The 16,194-nt window shown below is 43.4% G+C and overlaps 1 protein-coding gene and 1 pseudogene across 1 annotated transcript; one reads left to right on the top strand and one right to left on the bottom strand.

Moving 5' to 3' along the window:
• The first annotated feature begins 7,608 nt into the window (after positions 1-7,608).
• LOC131687794 (uncharacterized) lies at positions 7,609-14,003 on the top strand. The gene is made up of 4 exons (XM_058971887.1): positions 7,609-10,505; positions 10,715-13,052; positions 13,404-13,571; positions 13,854-14,003. The coding sequence occupies exons 1-4, from the start codon at positions 7,609-7,611 to the stop codon at positions 14,001-14,003; spliced, it is 5,553 nt and encodes a 1,850-aa protein (XP_058827870.1).
• Positions 14,004-14,486: 483 nt separating this feature from the next.
• Positions 14,487-15,863, bottom strand: LOC131687795 (DEAD-box helicase Dbp80-like; annotated as a pseudogene).
• Between the last annotated feature and the right edge of the window lie 331 nt (positions 15,864-16,194).

Here is a 16,194-nt window from a genome sequence, read left to right on the forward strand (position 1 = left end):
GGCAGCCTGTGTGCAAAGCAGTAACATGACAAAAAATACTGAACCCAGTACAACCACCAGACGCGAGCGGTACAGCTTCTCTTTCCTTCCTTTACATTTTTTAATATTTTCAATCTATTTAATATTTTTAATCACAAACGACGACAATGAAAGCGCCACGACCGGCATCAACGCTTTCGTGTGCGGGCCTCTCCCTTTGACTATGCAGAGAAAAGTGTGCAAAGCGAAAGGGCAAACTTTACTATGCCACACTCTCACCGAGCAGTTGGAGTACAGCAGCAAAACAAAAATGTATTTTACTTCTGTATGGAAAAATGTGCTCGGGTTGGTTACCGTTCTGGCAAGAGCAGTAGTGATTTTTTTTATTTATATACAGGTCTTCGACTATTAATCGCACAGACTGGCTTATCAACTAATCCTAATACTAAAAGTACATCTTGCAACATTAAAATCGAAAAAACATGAAACTTGATTAAACACATGACAACATACATTTAACGGGTTGTTTCGTCCGAATTGCGTACGGCACAACGGTAAACGGAAAAAGTCCACTTGGCGTGTTTGTCTTCTAGGTGCATTGAAATTAAGTTGACCCAAGAGTTGGCTGCTTTCAATGTTCCCGTCCAGGATGTCAAAAATAAGCATTCGTTGATGTTTGATTCTCCTGTCAGCAAGCGTAGGCAGGTGGATTAATGCGCAACGTTGCACATACGGCGGCAAACGAACTGGGTCGGTCCAAGGTAAAAGGCGAAGAGCATACCTGATGAAACATTTCTGCACCCTCTCAATGCTGTTAATGTGGACTCCGTGATAAGGAGCCCAAACAGGAACGGCATACTCCAAGATGCTGCGTACAAGCGAACAATAAAGCGTTTTCAAACTGTACACATTCTGGAACGACTGAGTGTTTCGCCTTAAAAATCCTAACATGCAGAACGCTTTGGCGATAGTAGACGCTACATGCTCGGAGAAAGTTAACTTGTTGTCCAAATAAACTCCCAAATCTTTGACGACGAAGTTGCGGTGCAAGTTGGCTGACGACATTTTATAGTTAAACATGTTCGGCGATAGGATCCGAGTGAATGTAATCACGCTGCATTTTTCTATATTCACCTCCATTCCATTGATGGTGCACCAATTTAACAAAGCGTCAATGTCTAGCTGAAGTAATTTACAATCCTCCAAAGATTTTATAAGTCGGTAGAATTTCAAATCATCGGCAAACATAGATTTCGGAGATTTCAAAACCGTGCCAAGATCATTTATAAACAAAATGAAGAGCAATGGTCCAAGATGACTGCCTTGTGGCACACCAGAACAGATATTAAAAGGTGTAGAAAGTGTATCACCTAATCGAACAAAAGCGCTTCGTCCTGCGAGATAAGAAGCAATCCAATCTGTTAACCAGTCCGGGAATCCAATGCGTTTAAGCTTCTCGACAGCAAGGCGATGCGGAACACGGTCGAAGGCCTTTGACAAGTCAACATAAATGGAATCAACTTGTTGTCGTTTGTCAAGTTTGTCGATGATGCTGGATACATACGCCATAAGGTTTGTGGTTGTAGATCGTTTACTGACGAAGCCATGTTGTTCCTCAACGATGATATGACGCACAGACTGATAAACAATGTCGTATATCAATCGTTCAAATACCTTCGGGAGGCAGCTGAGAATCGATATCGCCCGATAGTTCTCCACATCATGAACGCTACCACTCTTGTGCACAGGTGTGATAGCAGCAGATTTCCAGTAACTAGGAAAAACAGCGTCAGTCAACGATCGATTGAAAATAACGGACACTGGAAATGCGAGAGAGTCCGCACAGTTTTGGATGAACGATGGTGGTAAATGATCGGGTCCCGCTCCCTTGGACGCATCTAAAGACTGCAACTTGACGAGAACATCCTCACGAGAGAAAATAATACGAGATAAATTCAGGTTGTGCAGCGGCAAAGTGCTCAGGTACGATTCCAACAAAGGTGGTGAGTTATTACTTAACACGCTTTGGAAGAAAGTCGAGAACATGTTTGCGGCATCCAATGACGTAGCAGCCGAACTTCCTTTATAGCGAACATTAAGGGGTATTCCTTTCGAGCTCCTACGACGGTGATGCGTCGCTGTACCGGGCTGTACGGCTTGTGAAAACGTAAATATACCGGAAAAAATGTAGTTTACTGGTACCGTAAGCATCCCTGGTCTTGAACCGTTAGCAATTGTAATTACGATGGGCTACCGTGGGGATCACCTTCCACATGTAGCGATGTCAAACATAGCGATAAATCCAACGCGCTTGCGCGTGCTGGTGGTGTAGGAATCCGCGTCATTTCTCCCGTGTTGGTCATGTTGAAATTGTCGCAAAGATTTTGGACTAATGTTGATCTATTATCATCGTGAAGACAGCCCCATACCGTACCGTGCGAGTTAAAGTCTCCCATCAGAACTAGCCGCAGTGCCGGTAAGGATTCCGTGATATTACAAAGCGTTCGGTGCCCTACCGAGGCTCTAGGAGGAATGTAGATGGAAGCAATGCAAAGGTCTTTACCTTTTATTATTACTTGACAAGCGACAATTTCAATGCTTGATATCGAAGGGAGGTTAATTCAGTTGAAAGAATAGCACTTTTTAATCCCCAAAAAAACTCCTCCATAAGGGTTTTCTAGATCCAGACGGATTATATTGAAGTCGTGGAAGTTAAGATTTATATCGGAAGTTAACCAAGTTTCACATAATGCGAAAATATCACATTTTAAACTGTTTAGTAAAAATTTGAAGGAATCGACTTTCGGGAAAGAGTGGCTATGCAAGACAAGAGATAAAATGAACAGGAAAAAGAAAAAGAAAACATCTATCCACAGGTACTGTCCCAGGATTTTAATAGAGGACATCAAATTCGATTTGTTTGCATTTGGCAGTAGGCCTTTTTCAAATGTTTGGCTAGAAATTCCTTGCTTCTTCAATGAATCATGTACAAGAAAAGCAAAAATGTTAAATTTAACGGAACAATGTATGATGCCGACATCAATTAAAAAATACAGCTGAGCGACCTTGTTTGGAAAGTGTTAACATTTGGCAGCGAACCAAACCAAGTTTCTCATACTATGATCGAATCAACAAAAATTCCAAGATCATGTAAACAATCTCTTTGAACTGTCAAAAAAGTGAGGTTAAACATTACCATGCAACGTTCTCCACCGAGAGGTTCACTTTAGTTTGTTTACATAACCAAAGAGAATAGGGAAAGAGACGAATAGTGTGAAGCCAAAAATACCTTATTGAGCAGACCAATCGTGCAATGTAAATAAACATTACTCATGCCTGAGTTAGAGGAGATAAGTATTGTACATCTATCAAAAAAGAAATTTGAGTTTTCGTCAGAATTTAGTTCAATCGTGATGTTAAGGTACATTCTAGAGTATATGTATGAGTAAAAACAAGCTTTAGAATTATTTCATCTCTTTGTTTCGGAATGCACATCTTTTGATAAACAAAACCAACGATCGACGTACGGTTTGTTTTCAAAATATAATAGGAGTCATTTAAAGTGCTGCCTGTGGAAGCGGTTGCCAAAATTCTAGTGTTAAAATCATCATAAAGGGAGTGTTGCCGTTTTGACTGATTTTCACTCTTCGTCTCTTTCCCTATTCTCTTTGTACATAACCAATGAACTTTGTACCGCGACTCACCACTTCATTTGCCGCCAGGAAGCCAAGCAAAAATATACAAAACAGTGCTGCCCAAACACATATTTTGAGTCCCACCATTCTTGCAAAGGTGAAAAAAATACTCAACATTCTTGCATTTTTCAAATTTAAAAAAATAATTAAAAAATCACGATAGCTCTAAAAAGTCTCATTTCAACGGAAATATTCTTAAAAAGGTGTAGTCTTTTGAATAAAAATAAGAAAAAGGGGGTTAGGTCGGACGAGAAAGGTCTATTCCACTGTAGGACAGTGATCGAATCAGTGACCTCGTTTGATGACTTAGCTATCGAAGCATACGATCGCTGCAAGGAAGGGTCAACTGCAGTCAACTGTTTCAAAAATGTTTGCACCATCGAAAGAAAATGTATCAGAATGCTTTTAAGAGGATCAGTAACATTGAAAGCAGTAAAAATTAAGTCAGAAAATTTCATTAGTCCGTTACTGGACTGAGTATCTGATTGAAAAAAGGGGATACTTTTTGGTGTCCCTGGAAATGGTGGATACTCCTTGTTAGAATTAGAATTAAAAGTCCTGGAGCAAGTTGCTTCGGCTTTAGTGCATCATTTTCGTTGGATTTATTGATTGTCGTTGGCGCACTGTGAGGGGACGGAAGGGAAGGGACAGATGGCGAAGCATTCTTAAGAATTTCTGCATAAGAGCATTTCGAGCGTTCGTTAAGGGAGCGCTTAATTTTATCCCCGCCCTGCTTGTACCGTTCGGTAATCAATTCAGTAAAACAACTCGGTTACCGAACTCTTCGCAATTCGTTCTATCCAAGCGTAAACAAATACTAATCAGTCAGCAGTTTCTTCTGAATATGGCGAATTGACAGTTGTACCAGTTTTGTAAGTTTTTGACGAGGTTCGTTAATGTTGGTAAAATCGCTAAAAAGTAAAAACTTTACCGCAATTTTAAACAATTTGGTGACAGCTCCGTAAAAATATCACTTTACTGTTCAAGTCGTCGAAAGAAATTACTGAACAACTTTTGGATGGCTTACTGTGTGGCTGTGTGGCCCAGCTGCTTGCAATTGCTGCAGTTCATTACCCGCGCTACAAACAGGCGAACAGGTTGACGGACCTTAAGCTTAGTATGCACCTCTTGCGAAATGAGTTCGCGAAATATTTTTCCTTCTTCCGTGCGGAATTTTAACATTTGCTCGCGAAAACTAGCCTGTGTGTTTGCTGTTAGATGTCGCTTTTGATAAATGGAAAACGACATCAGCTGTTGTTTGTTTATTTCTTTTTCATATTTCTGTTGTCATTTAAATGTTTTAAATGATGTATTTTATTAATTCATCACGGATGTGTATGAAATCGATAACAATTGTACACCTATTTGCCATTCATGAAGCTCTCAGGGAAGTGACGTACTCAGCGTGAATCATATTTCGAGCATGATTAATCATAATGCTTATTTGTGACTGTTCCGGATGTCTCGGGGAAGTTCAGTCTGACCAATTTAGACAGCATAATTCCTGCAATCGGAAATTTATATCATTGGCTGGCCATTTTCTATCTAAATTGGCTGCTTCTACCGGTTCTAGAAGACCCAGGGAAATGATCGAAATTCGCTCAAACCAAATCTATTGTAATTGTCCGAATCGTAACTCTAAATCGGCGTTTGACCATTAAGAAGCAAATCTGATTGCCTTGGCCGCATTTACCGCTTTCACAAGTCTCGGGGAAACTACCATTCGAAACACGTTTCGGAATCCGGAAATATAACGCAAATATATCAACCGACTCCGACTCAATCGGTTTCAGGTCGAACCAAACCCTAGGCTTTAAACTTTGGCTGACGTTAAAAATCGATTATGATAACAATGGCTACTACTAAATGTTCTGGAAGTCTCAGGGAATGCTACCAATAATCAGTACGGATACAAACCTATTTTTGATATAACAATTGTGAGAATCGTAATTCTAATTTATTGCCATAAGTAATTCGTGGTAATTCTTATTGCATGAAACACTAGAGAGATTTAAAGAATTGCGCATATTGCTACTACTTGTATTACTGCCGCAAGAAGCATAATTGTCCCATGTGTATAGGGATTCCCATAGCACATGGGACAGTTTTGCTTCTAGCGGCAGAATACCTCACACAAAAAATGCTGTTCAAGTCTGATATTACACCGAAAGTTAGACGAATTAACTGAATTCTAATTTGATGGTCAGATTGACCCTGATGTAAATTATGGAAAAGATGTTATAAGCCTTTTACAATCAGTCATAATACAAAAATACGTTATAATCCATTTAAAACGAGTGTATTGCTAGTTAGGCACTTTTCAATCAGTTAGGTCCTTTCATAATCAGTTCGGTCATAAAAATCAATTAGGCCCTTTTATAAATTGTTGTAAAATCGCTATCAAAATTCTTCATAATCAAATGTTGCGTTATGTACGTGCTCGGGTAGATATTTGTTAATGGAAAACATGAAATTTCAATTTGTTACATTTTGTAGTTAGGCCCTTTTCAAATTTTTGGATAGAACTGGGTAGAGATAAATTGTAATTGTAATTGTAAATTTATTAGCTTACGATACCCTGTTGGTTACATTTGTATACCTTATGTCAGGTCAAGGAAGAAAAAAAATTAAAAAAATATTGGTCGAACCAGTAAGATAGGTTGGGTAAACGTAAGCATCCCTAAACCAGATCAAATTAGATTACTTTCAACATCTCTCAATACTCTCAATATCTCTCACCAAGCACACCCGATACCGGGTAGATAAGCGCGATCATGTTGAGCAATAAAGTCAGTTATCTATCGATTATCAAGCAGTACACACGGGTTGAATTTCTACCACAACTTATACGGCAAATAAAGGTTAAGTTCAGTGAACCCGTGCTGTGTGTGAAGATCACCAAAAGAAAGCCAGTGATCGAAGGCAAAGTCTGGGCGAAGATAGTAGTTATACAGTCCACTATTCGTTTCCCCCTTCGTGCCAGAACATGGTCCTTCGAACCGGATTCGCCGGACCAGAAGATTAAAGTGAACAGTTCTGAACATAATTAGTGATTTGTTCGATCACAGTAGTTGCCCGCGATTCGGCGGCGTCATAAAGTTGCCTCAGAAAGGCAGTGTGATAACGTGGTCACAGTGCTATATAAAAAACGAACAATAGTGCATGTGACAATTGATCGTCGTGATCCTCGTGTGGTTTTGGCGCGTTCATCCAGTGGCATTATGCTGCTACTACCAATTGTTCTGCTGGTAGCGTCACTACGGAGGGAAAAACGTGTGAAGCGTTGGATGCTGTTTCGGATCAACCGTCGGTGGAAGTGAATTCGTTCTGCTGTTGGAGTATCGGATCGGCAGGCTGCTAGTTACCTCATCGTGTCATCAGAAATTGGAAAAATTGCTTCTGTTAAGTATACTGCATGTGGGTAGTGCATGTTTGTGTGGCTTGGGTTGCATGTATTGGGTTGAGATTATGTGTGAGATTGGTCAATAAAGATTGGAAAAATGATTTTTGAGTTTTTTTTCCGGAAATTGTGATCTGGGTTGAGTTCGATTTCCTTTGAAGTTATAACTGGTTTCGACATTGCGTTTTTTCGACGGTTTGTTGTATTTCTCCGTTACAAGTTTGCTCTCGGCTGTCAATCAGATGATATTCGGCTGTCAATCGCGCGTTGTGGGACGTCGAGTTGATTAATTACGATACGAAAAATGCCAGTTCCAGCGTCCAAGGCAGTGAATAGTGAATGAAAAGTGCAAAAGTGAAATTAAAAATACTAAAGCCAAGTTTTCAGTACCGCGGTGTGATCTCATAATTGACAGTGGCGTGCATAAACTGAATCTAAATCAAGGTGAACATTCATAAACTTATTCTAGTTATTTAGTGAATTTAAAAGCAGTACTGTAAACTTGCAAGTGATCCTTATCAAGTGTGTGCGAAAATGGATGAGCTCAAGGAGCTGAAGAAGCAAGAAAAGCAGTTGCATGGATCCATCAAGGCTTTGGCGCGTTTCGTCGAAAGATTCCAGAGGGATAGGCAGGAAAACCAAATCGATGTTCGGCTGGAGACTCTGGAGAACGCTATGCGTAAATTCTACACCGTTCGCCGAAAAATAGAACTGGTCATCGAGGAGGAGGATGAAAAACCCGAAGTGAAAGGTTCCGTCGAAGACCGAGCGCTGCGAATGGAGGCGCTAGCAGTGAAACGTGAAGACGAGTTCGATGAAGCTATACGTGTTGTTGAGGAGCAATATTACGAAATAAAGTCAGCTTTGATTGCATTGCGTCCGAAGAAAGTTGATCCTATTAGGCAGCCAAATGCAGTTGATAATGCAATTACTGATCAGCCAGTTTCCCGAGTAAAACTCCCAGACATCAAGCTTCCGTCATTCAATGGGAAAATCAAGGATTGGACAAGCTTTCGCGATACTTTTCGCAGTCTGATCCACAACAATCGACAATTGACAGACATTGACAAGTTCACATACTTGCGATCATCGGTTTCAGGCGAAGCATTCCAGGAGATAAACTCGGTTGACCTGTCGGCCGATAACTATGAGGTGGCCTGGAAGGTGCTGAAGAAAAGGTACGAGAACAAGAAACTGATCGTCAAGGCCCATCTGGATGCGCTTTTTGCTATTGAACCGATGAGGAAAGAAAACTGCGAGTCACTAAATCATCTGATCAGTGAATTTGACAAGAATCTGCTTATGTTACAGAAAATTGGAGAGCAAACAGATAATTGGTCGACTATTCTCGCACATATGATGTACACTCGTTTGGATTCGATGACTCTTCGACAGTGGGAGTCACACCATAACTCCAAGGACGTTCCCAAGTATGAGAGTTTGATGGAGTTCCTGAGGGACCAATGCTCGGTTCTTCAGTCTATTGCTCCTAATAAATCCAACGACGGTGAAGGAAGACGACCAAGGTTATCCGTCACGCATACTTCGTTGCAATATCAACGCCGGTGCTTATTTTGTGGTGAATCGTTCCATTTACCTTTCAAGTGCAACAAACTACAAGGAATGTCCATAGCTCAACGTGTTGAAGAGGTCAACAAAAAGCGTCTGTGTAGAAACTGCTTGACGGTGGGTCATTTCGCTGAAGGCTGTACTAGAGGCTGTTGCAACCGCTGTGGTAAACGACATCATACTATGCTTCATTTCGAGAGTTCAGCATATGTTGTTCGCCAGTCTAAGCCCTCCCATCCACAAGCTAATCCTCCCTCCGTCCCACAGCCGCCTGTTCGGACACAAGCAACAAACCAACAACAACAAAACCACAGCCGCTCGAAATCGCAAAACCAGACACAAACATCACTCACTCAGCCAGACGCACAAGCACAACCAACAACTTCAGACCCCGTGATCCAATCTCGCTCACAACACACTCACCCACAACCCCCCACACAACAAAACACAGTCGCCCTTAAAGCCGTGGAACTCCCACGCTCCAATTTTGAACCAACAGTTCGTCAAGTGCTGATGTCAACAGCAATCGTTCGAGTCATAGATCAGCGGGGAAATACTGCGTTCGCCAGAACACTGCTGGATTCATGTTCGGAGTTTTGTTACATGACCAGCAGCTTTACCAAGAAATTAAAATGCCGCGAAACTCCTGATTTTCTGAAGGTGCAAGGAATTGGTAACAGCAGCATAATGCCGACCAAGTTTGTGGAGGCTAACGTTCAACCAAGAAGCCCGTCTGTATCGTCGTATGAAGCAAAAATGCAGTTCCACGTGTTGCCGAGAATCTCACCAACACTTCCGCTCAAGCCAGTTCAGGCCGATCTGCTGAAGTTTCCTGCGCAGCTGTTGTTGGCGGATCCAAGATTCTGGGAGCCCGGTCCGATCGATATGATAATTGGAGCGGAATTCTACTTTGACCTACTGTTGCAAGGAAAGCAGAAGGTGTCTGAAAATGGTCCAACGTTACAAGAGACAGTATTCGGTTGGGTAGTGTCAGGAAAGGTTCCAAATCGGTCAAATAGTATACCCACAACGACAAGCTACGTCAGCTCAACTATTGACCTCCAGGAAATGATCGCAAAGTTTTGGGAACTGGAGACATGCCATGTGAATAGAACTCACTCTGTTGAGGAGACAGCTTGCGAAGATCTGTTCAACAAAACGACGTTTCGCGATCAAAATGGCAAGTTCGTGGTGACTCTCCCCAGGAAAGAACATGTAATCGAACGGTTGGGAGATTCCCGCAATATCGCTATGAAACGGTTCATCGGACTGGAGAAGCTTTTCAGCATCAGCTCGGCTCTGAAGGCGATGTACAAAGAATTCATTCACGAGTACATCCTGATGGGCCACATGAAGGAGGTAAATGCGGAGCAAAGCTGCACCGATCCTGTGTATTATATGCCGCATCATGCAGTATTGCGACCCGACAGTACAACTACCAAGCTGCGAGTTGTCTTTGACGCATCGTGCCGCACTTCGACTGGAGTCTCACTTAATGATGCACTGATGGTGGGACCAGTTGTCCAGGACGATCTGATGAGCACTATTCTACGATTCCGTCGTCATCGCATCGCAGTCATTGCTGACGTTGCTAAAATGTATAGGATGGTTCAGGTCCAAGAGGTAGACAAGCATCTGCAACGCATCCTTTGGAGAGACACGCCGGAAGAACCGATCAAAACTTTCGAACTGCAAACCGTCACCTACGGCACCGCCAGTGCACCATATCTAGCTACGAGATGTTTGAAGAAGCTTGGAGAAGACAGTGTATTGACACATTCGATCGCAGCTCGAGTTGTACAGGAGGATTTTTATGTCGACGATATGTTGTCGGGAGCCGACAGCACTTCCGAAGCAAAAATGTTGGTGACTGAGGTCATGCAGCTAACCGACTCGGCTGGATTCATTTTAAGGAAGTGGAACTCTAATTCTACAACGCTTCTGTCAAACCTTCCAAGGCATCTATGCGATGAACGCTCTGTATTAGAGTTAGATTCGTCGACCTCAACTGTGAAGACATTGGGGCTTCGCTGGGATACGAGTACAGATGAATTCTGCTTCACTTTCCCAGAATGGAGGTCAGCTCAACGGCAATCACTAAGCGCAGCATTCACTCCGACGCTGCGTGCTTATTCGACCCGCTAGGATTAGTAGGTCCGGTGGTGGTGCAAGCAAAGATATTTATTCAAAAGCTGTGGTTGCTGAAATGTGACTGGGACGAGCCACTGAATGAATCGCTACAAAATTTATGGAATGAATACAAGCAGAATTTGAAGGCGTTAGAGTCATTAGTCATTCCCCGGTGGATTGGATTTAGCAAAGAGTGTTTGTCAGTTCAGCTACATGGTTTTTGTGACGCTTCAGAAGTTGCATATGGTGCCTGCTTGTATCTTCGTTGCATCTCATCCGACGGTAGCATCTCCGTTCGGTTGATCATGTCAAAGTCGAGGGTGGCCCCTCTAGAAAATCTCAAGCGGAAAAAGAAGAAAATGACTATCCCGCGGCTGGAGCTGTCCTCGGCTCTCTTGCTGAGTCATTTATATGAGAAGTACAACCAAGTTCACTCTGGGCTTGATGCGTATTTCTGGACTGATTCGATGATAGTAAAGCATTGGTTGGAATCGTCACCTTCTCGCTGGCAGGTCTTCGTAGCGAATCGGGTATCGGAGATCCAGCACCTTACCAAAGATGGAGTATGGGGTCACGTAGCAGGGAGCGAGAATCCTGCTGACCTGATATCTCGTGGAATGTCACCAGCTCAGCTCCAGTATCAAACGCTCTGGTTTGAAGGTCCGATTTGGTTATCTCAAGAACAAGGTTTCTGGCGACATTCAGAAGAGGTACTCACGGAGAAGTTTGATTCATCGTTGTTAGAAGAACGTTCGTCAGTAGCACTTCCGGCACAAGCGCTACCTCCTAGTGAGATATTTGCATTGCGATCCTCGTTTCCGGACCTAGTAAGGCTCGTAGCGTACCTTCTTCGGTTCAAGCACAACGCGCAGTGCAGCAATAAACAGTCCAGGAGAATTGGATTCCTTTCCCTCCAGGAACATGAGGACGCTACGTTAAATTTGGTTCGTTTATCCCAGCAAGAAAGCTTCTCAGCAGAATTGCAAGATCTTGCGAAGCAAGGTCACGTGAGAGATTCGTCTTCAATAATATCACTCAACCCTCAACTAATCGACGGCGTGATGCGCGTCGGCGGCCGGCTTGCTAAGGCATTCATGTCACAAGAGCGAAAACACCCGTACATCCTACACCACAGCCATCCGCTAGCAACGATGATCGTCAGGTACTACCACCAAAGGCTGTTTCATGCGGGACAGCAATTACTCATCTCGTCAGTGCGGGGCAAGTTCTGGCCAGTTAACATCCACAGTTTGGCGAGGAAGGTGATTCACGACTGCATTCCGTGTTTCAGAAACAAACCAAAAATCGCTGAGCAAATTATGGCAGACCTTCCTTCGGCAAGAGTCAACCCCGCGCCACCGTTCCTGAAAGTCGGAGTAGACTACTGCGGTCCTTTCCAGATTAGTTATCCAAATCGACGAGCGCGTCCTGTAAAATGCTATGTGGCGATATTTGTTTGCCTAGTCGTGAAGGCTGTCCATTTGGAGTTGGTTTCGGACCTAACAACGCAAGCGTTTCTAGCGGCACTGAAACGTTTCGCTGCTCGGCGCGGCAGGCCTCAACTGATAATGTGTGACAATGCAACAACATTTGTCGGAGCTAAACGTGAGCTCACAGAGCTGCATCGACTCTTCCACAGTCAACAATTCCAGGAAACTATAGTCAAGGACACGAGCGATGACGGCATCGAGTTTCGTTTCATCCCCCCACGCACACCAAACTTCGGCGGCCTGTGGGAAGCGCAGGTCAAAAGTTTCAAGAGTCATTTTCGGAAAACAATAGGAATCAGAGTGCTAAACGTAGATGAAATGACTACTGCATTGACGCAGATAGAAGCGGTTTTGAACTCCCGACCACTCACGCCGGTCAGTAGTGACCCAACCGATTATGAAGCATTGACGCCTGGTCACTTCCTGGTGCAGCGTCCACTAACAGCTATCCCAGAGCCAGATTTGCAGGAAGTACCAAGCAACCGCTTGACCATATGGCAGAGAGCCCAATGTTTAACACAGCAGATTTGGAAGAAGTGGTCTACGCAGTATCTCTCTGATCTACACAACCGCACAAAGTGGACCAAAGAACGAAATAATATCTCAATTGGTTCAATGGTTCTACTTAAAGAAGAAAACGCACCCCCTCTGAAATGGCATTTGGGTAGGGTCATCAAAATATTTAGCGGTTCTGATGGCAACATTCGCGTTGTCACCATACGCACTAAAGACGGATGCTTCGATAGAGGAATCTCGAAGGTCTGTCCGCTTCCCATCCGGGACAACGAAGTAAATAATCAAAATTCTGACCAATAAACACTCGCTGAGTGTGTATCGATGCAACTGCATCAAAAAGTTAAGCAAAGGCTGATATCGTCAGCTGAGTATCATCATTATGAAGGCATAAATATACAGTTGGTAAAAGGTCTGTTCGGTATGGTCTGTCTGTACTTGTTTGTAATCGTCTCTACAAGTTATCACTGTGAACGTCTCGGCGTACAAGCGTCGGCGTTGACCAAAGGGGTCATCGCATGGTTTAAGGCATATTAATCACATCGTTGTCGTTGGTAGCACAACAGCTCTCGCAAGGTCACTACTATTTCACTTGGAGGAAGCCATGGAAACCCTCCAACACCTTAGGCAGTTCGGTTGGCAATGAGCTTGGCCAGCTCATCACATCGATCGACATTCCTAAGGCAAGGCAACAAGGGTGGTCACTCGACCACAATCGCATCTACGCAGCTGGATAACTACGACCCAGGTTCACACTCTACGGAGAATTCTCAGGCGCCAGCATTGCCTGGGTCGGTAAGTTGTTCCGGTTTACACAAATATCTATTCAGTTCACTACATCCAGTCCTTTTCGAGGAAATCATCACCACATAAAAATTTGCCTCTACAACGAGCAAAGTAAGAAGGAAGGAAGATAAGCATCAACCGATGCACCAGCATGTCCAATACCATATCCGATCAGAGGAGCAGATCCACACACAACGATTCAGAATGAACTCAGCGACCCATTGACGTCATCCGAAAGAACGTGTATTCTACGAAACCAATCGACGAAGAAGTATTCAGCACTGCACGCAGCATCATATCAACATCCGAATCATCACGAAGCAGCACAATCAGGCATCTAGTAGCAGCATAACCAATCGAACAAGCGTGGTATTACGCATCACCCTCAGGAGGCGGTACAGAATCGGTATCATCGAACAGCAGTACAGTGTTTCGATCTGAAGATCAATCAAAATGAATTAAATTGTGAATTGAAACAACATTGTTAGTAACATTAAGTAAATGGTAGCAGCTAGTTTAGACAACACTAAGCAAGTTCAGTTTTCTATTGAAACTCGTCTGGTTTCAAGGCGGCCGGCATGGTCGAACCAGTAAGATAGGTTGGGTAAACGTAAGCATCCCTAAACCAGATCAAATTAGATTACTTTCAACATCTCTCAATACTCTCAATATCTCTCACCAAGCACACCCGATACCGGGTAGATAAGCGCGATCATGTTGAGCAATAAAGTCAGTTATCTATCGATTATCAAGCAGTACACACGGGTTGAATTTCTACCACAACTTATACGGCAAATAAAGGTTAAGTTCAGTGAACCCGTGCTGTGTGTGAAGATCACCAAAAGAAAGCCAGTGATCGAAGGCAAAGTCTGGGCGAAGATAGTAGTTATACAGTCCACTATTCGTTTCCCCCTTCGTGCCAGAACAAATATAATAAAATTATAAATTCAGAATCAAAACAAGTATGACCAGTAGCTGGTCGAAAACACTTTACGGTGCGATCTTTTCAATTTCGTCCGAGTTCTTCACTAGCAACTGAATCTTTTTCCGGAAGTGTTTTTCGATTGATCTGCAAATCATCATGCTTCGATCACTGCCCACTAGGTTGATGGTGATTCCGTTCTGTTAAAGAAGTGGGAAGAAATACAATCTATAGGATCACAAGAATGAGTCACACTTACCGAATCTACCGGTGCTTCTAATTCGATGTAGGTACGTTTCGCAATCGGCTCGTCCCTGCTAATCCATCGGCAGGTCGAAGTTGACGACAATGGTCACCTGTTCGACGTCGATACCTAAGACGAAAGAATCTCTCCGTAACCTGGTGCTGTAGCCAGAATCAAGTGGTGGAACTTACCCCTGGACAAAACGTTCGTTCCAACCGTTGCTCTACCGTTAGATCACCGGACAGTACCGCTACCGAGTGACCATCCTGGGACATCCTACCGGTCAACCAACCGGCCGTTTTGCGTACATGTTTCGATCGATTAACAGTTCTGAAAATAAGTTTACTTGGAGTTTACAACTGTCCTATACATCATATGACAGACAATGATCGCTTGTCCGACGGCAATCACACAATTTCTCGTCCTGGTTGCGGAACTTGACGTAGTACTGTTTGATGTTATCGAGTGATTCTTGCTCCCGCGCCTGCCAAAAGACGATCGGATTGGGTACGATGTACTCGGCAAACTCCATCTCCTCGCGCTCGTACGTGGCCAAGAAGAACACCGACCGTAACACCCGCCTCGTCCAGTACAAAAAGGGAAAACTCCGTACGTCCTGAACTTTATACCCCAGTCCATTAGCTTGCCGGGTGTTCCGATGATGATATGATTGGTCAGCTTCGCCCCTTTGACGGTCTCATCACCGCGAACGGCGTAAGGAAGTATGATTTCCGGACAAAACATTGCCATTTTGGCAGCTACTTCCCCCTTCTGAATTGCCAGCTCATACGTGGGGGAAAGGCAAATCACCTGCAGATAGTTTTTTAACTGATGGACTCAACTGAGCATTGCCAGCACGAAGGCAGCGGTTTTTCCTGTTCCCGACTGACTCTGGGCGATTATATTCCGTGGCGGACCGGCCAACAGAGTAGGTAGAGCCATCTCCTGAATCTTGGAAGGGCGTTCAAACCCATCGCATAGACTCCCTGAAGTAATTCCGCCTTCACGTGCAAAGCTTCGAAAGTTTTAACCAACCAACCGGCGAAGAAGAATCCTTCCGCTGCACCTTCAGATCCAGCTTTGATTCTACTAGACTTTAGCGAACATCTTTCATTAGCAAACTTGCATCCGCCGGGCTAAAAGATTAGTCACGGATAATTTTAAAGCTGATGCTAAATATTTCGGGAGAAAATTTAGAATAGGACGTAAGCAACAATGAGATTCTCTTTGGGGTCTTTCTCTTCTGTTTGTTACTCGGTCGTTTCAATATTTAGTACTCAACTCTTTGCCTAATATTTTAGTAAAAACCATCGACTATGTACTGGAAAATTAGTGCAAAGTGTTATAGTGACGTCATAATCGAAAGAGAAAGTAAACAAAGAGAGGCTGTCAATGTTCCTTATGTCCTAATCAAAATTTTCTGCAGATTTCGACTTACTTCAATGCCTCTGCATCTTCCGCGGAGG

The sequence above is a fragment of the Topomyia yanbarensis genome, chromosome 3 (assembly GCF_030247195.1).
Source record: "Topomyia yanbarensis strain Yona2022 chromosome 3, ASM3024719v1, whole genome shotgun sequence".
Lineage (NCBI taxonomy): Eukaryota > Metazoa > Arthropoda > Insecta > Diptera > Culicidae > Topomyia > Topomyia yanbarensis.

Bases quoted from the DNA above. Each gene is read 5' to 3' on its own strand.
- LOC131687794 (XM_058971887.1), top strand. From the start codon at position 7,609: ATGGATGAGCTCAAGGAGCTGAAGAAGCAAGAAAAGCAGTTGCATGGA. The intron at 10,506-10,714 runs GTTGGTGACTGA...TCACTTTCCCAG, and splicing joins AGCACTTCCGAAGCAAAAAT to AATGGAGGTCAGCTCAACGG. The intron at 13,572-13,853 runs GTAAGTTGTTCC...CACTGCACGCAG, and splicing joins CGCCAGCATTGCCTGGGTCG to CATCATATCAACATCCGAAT.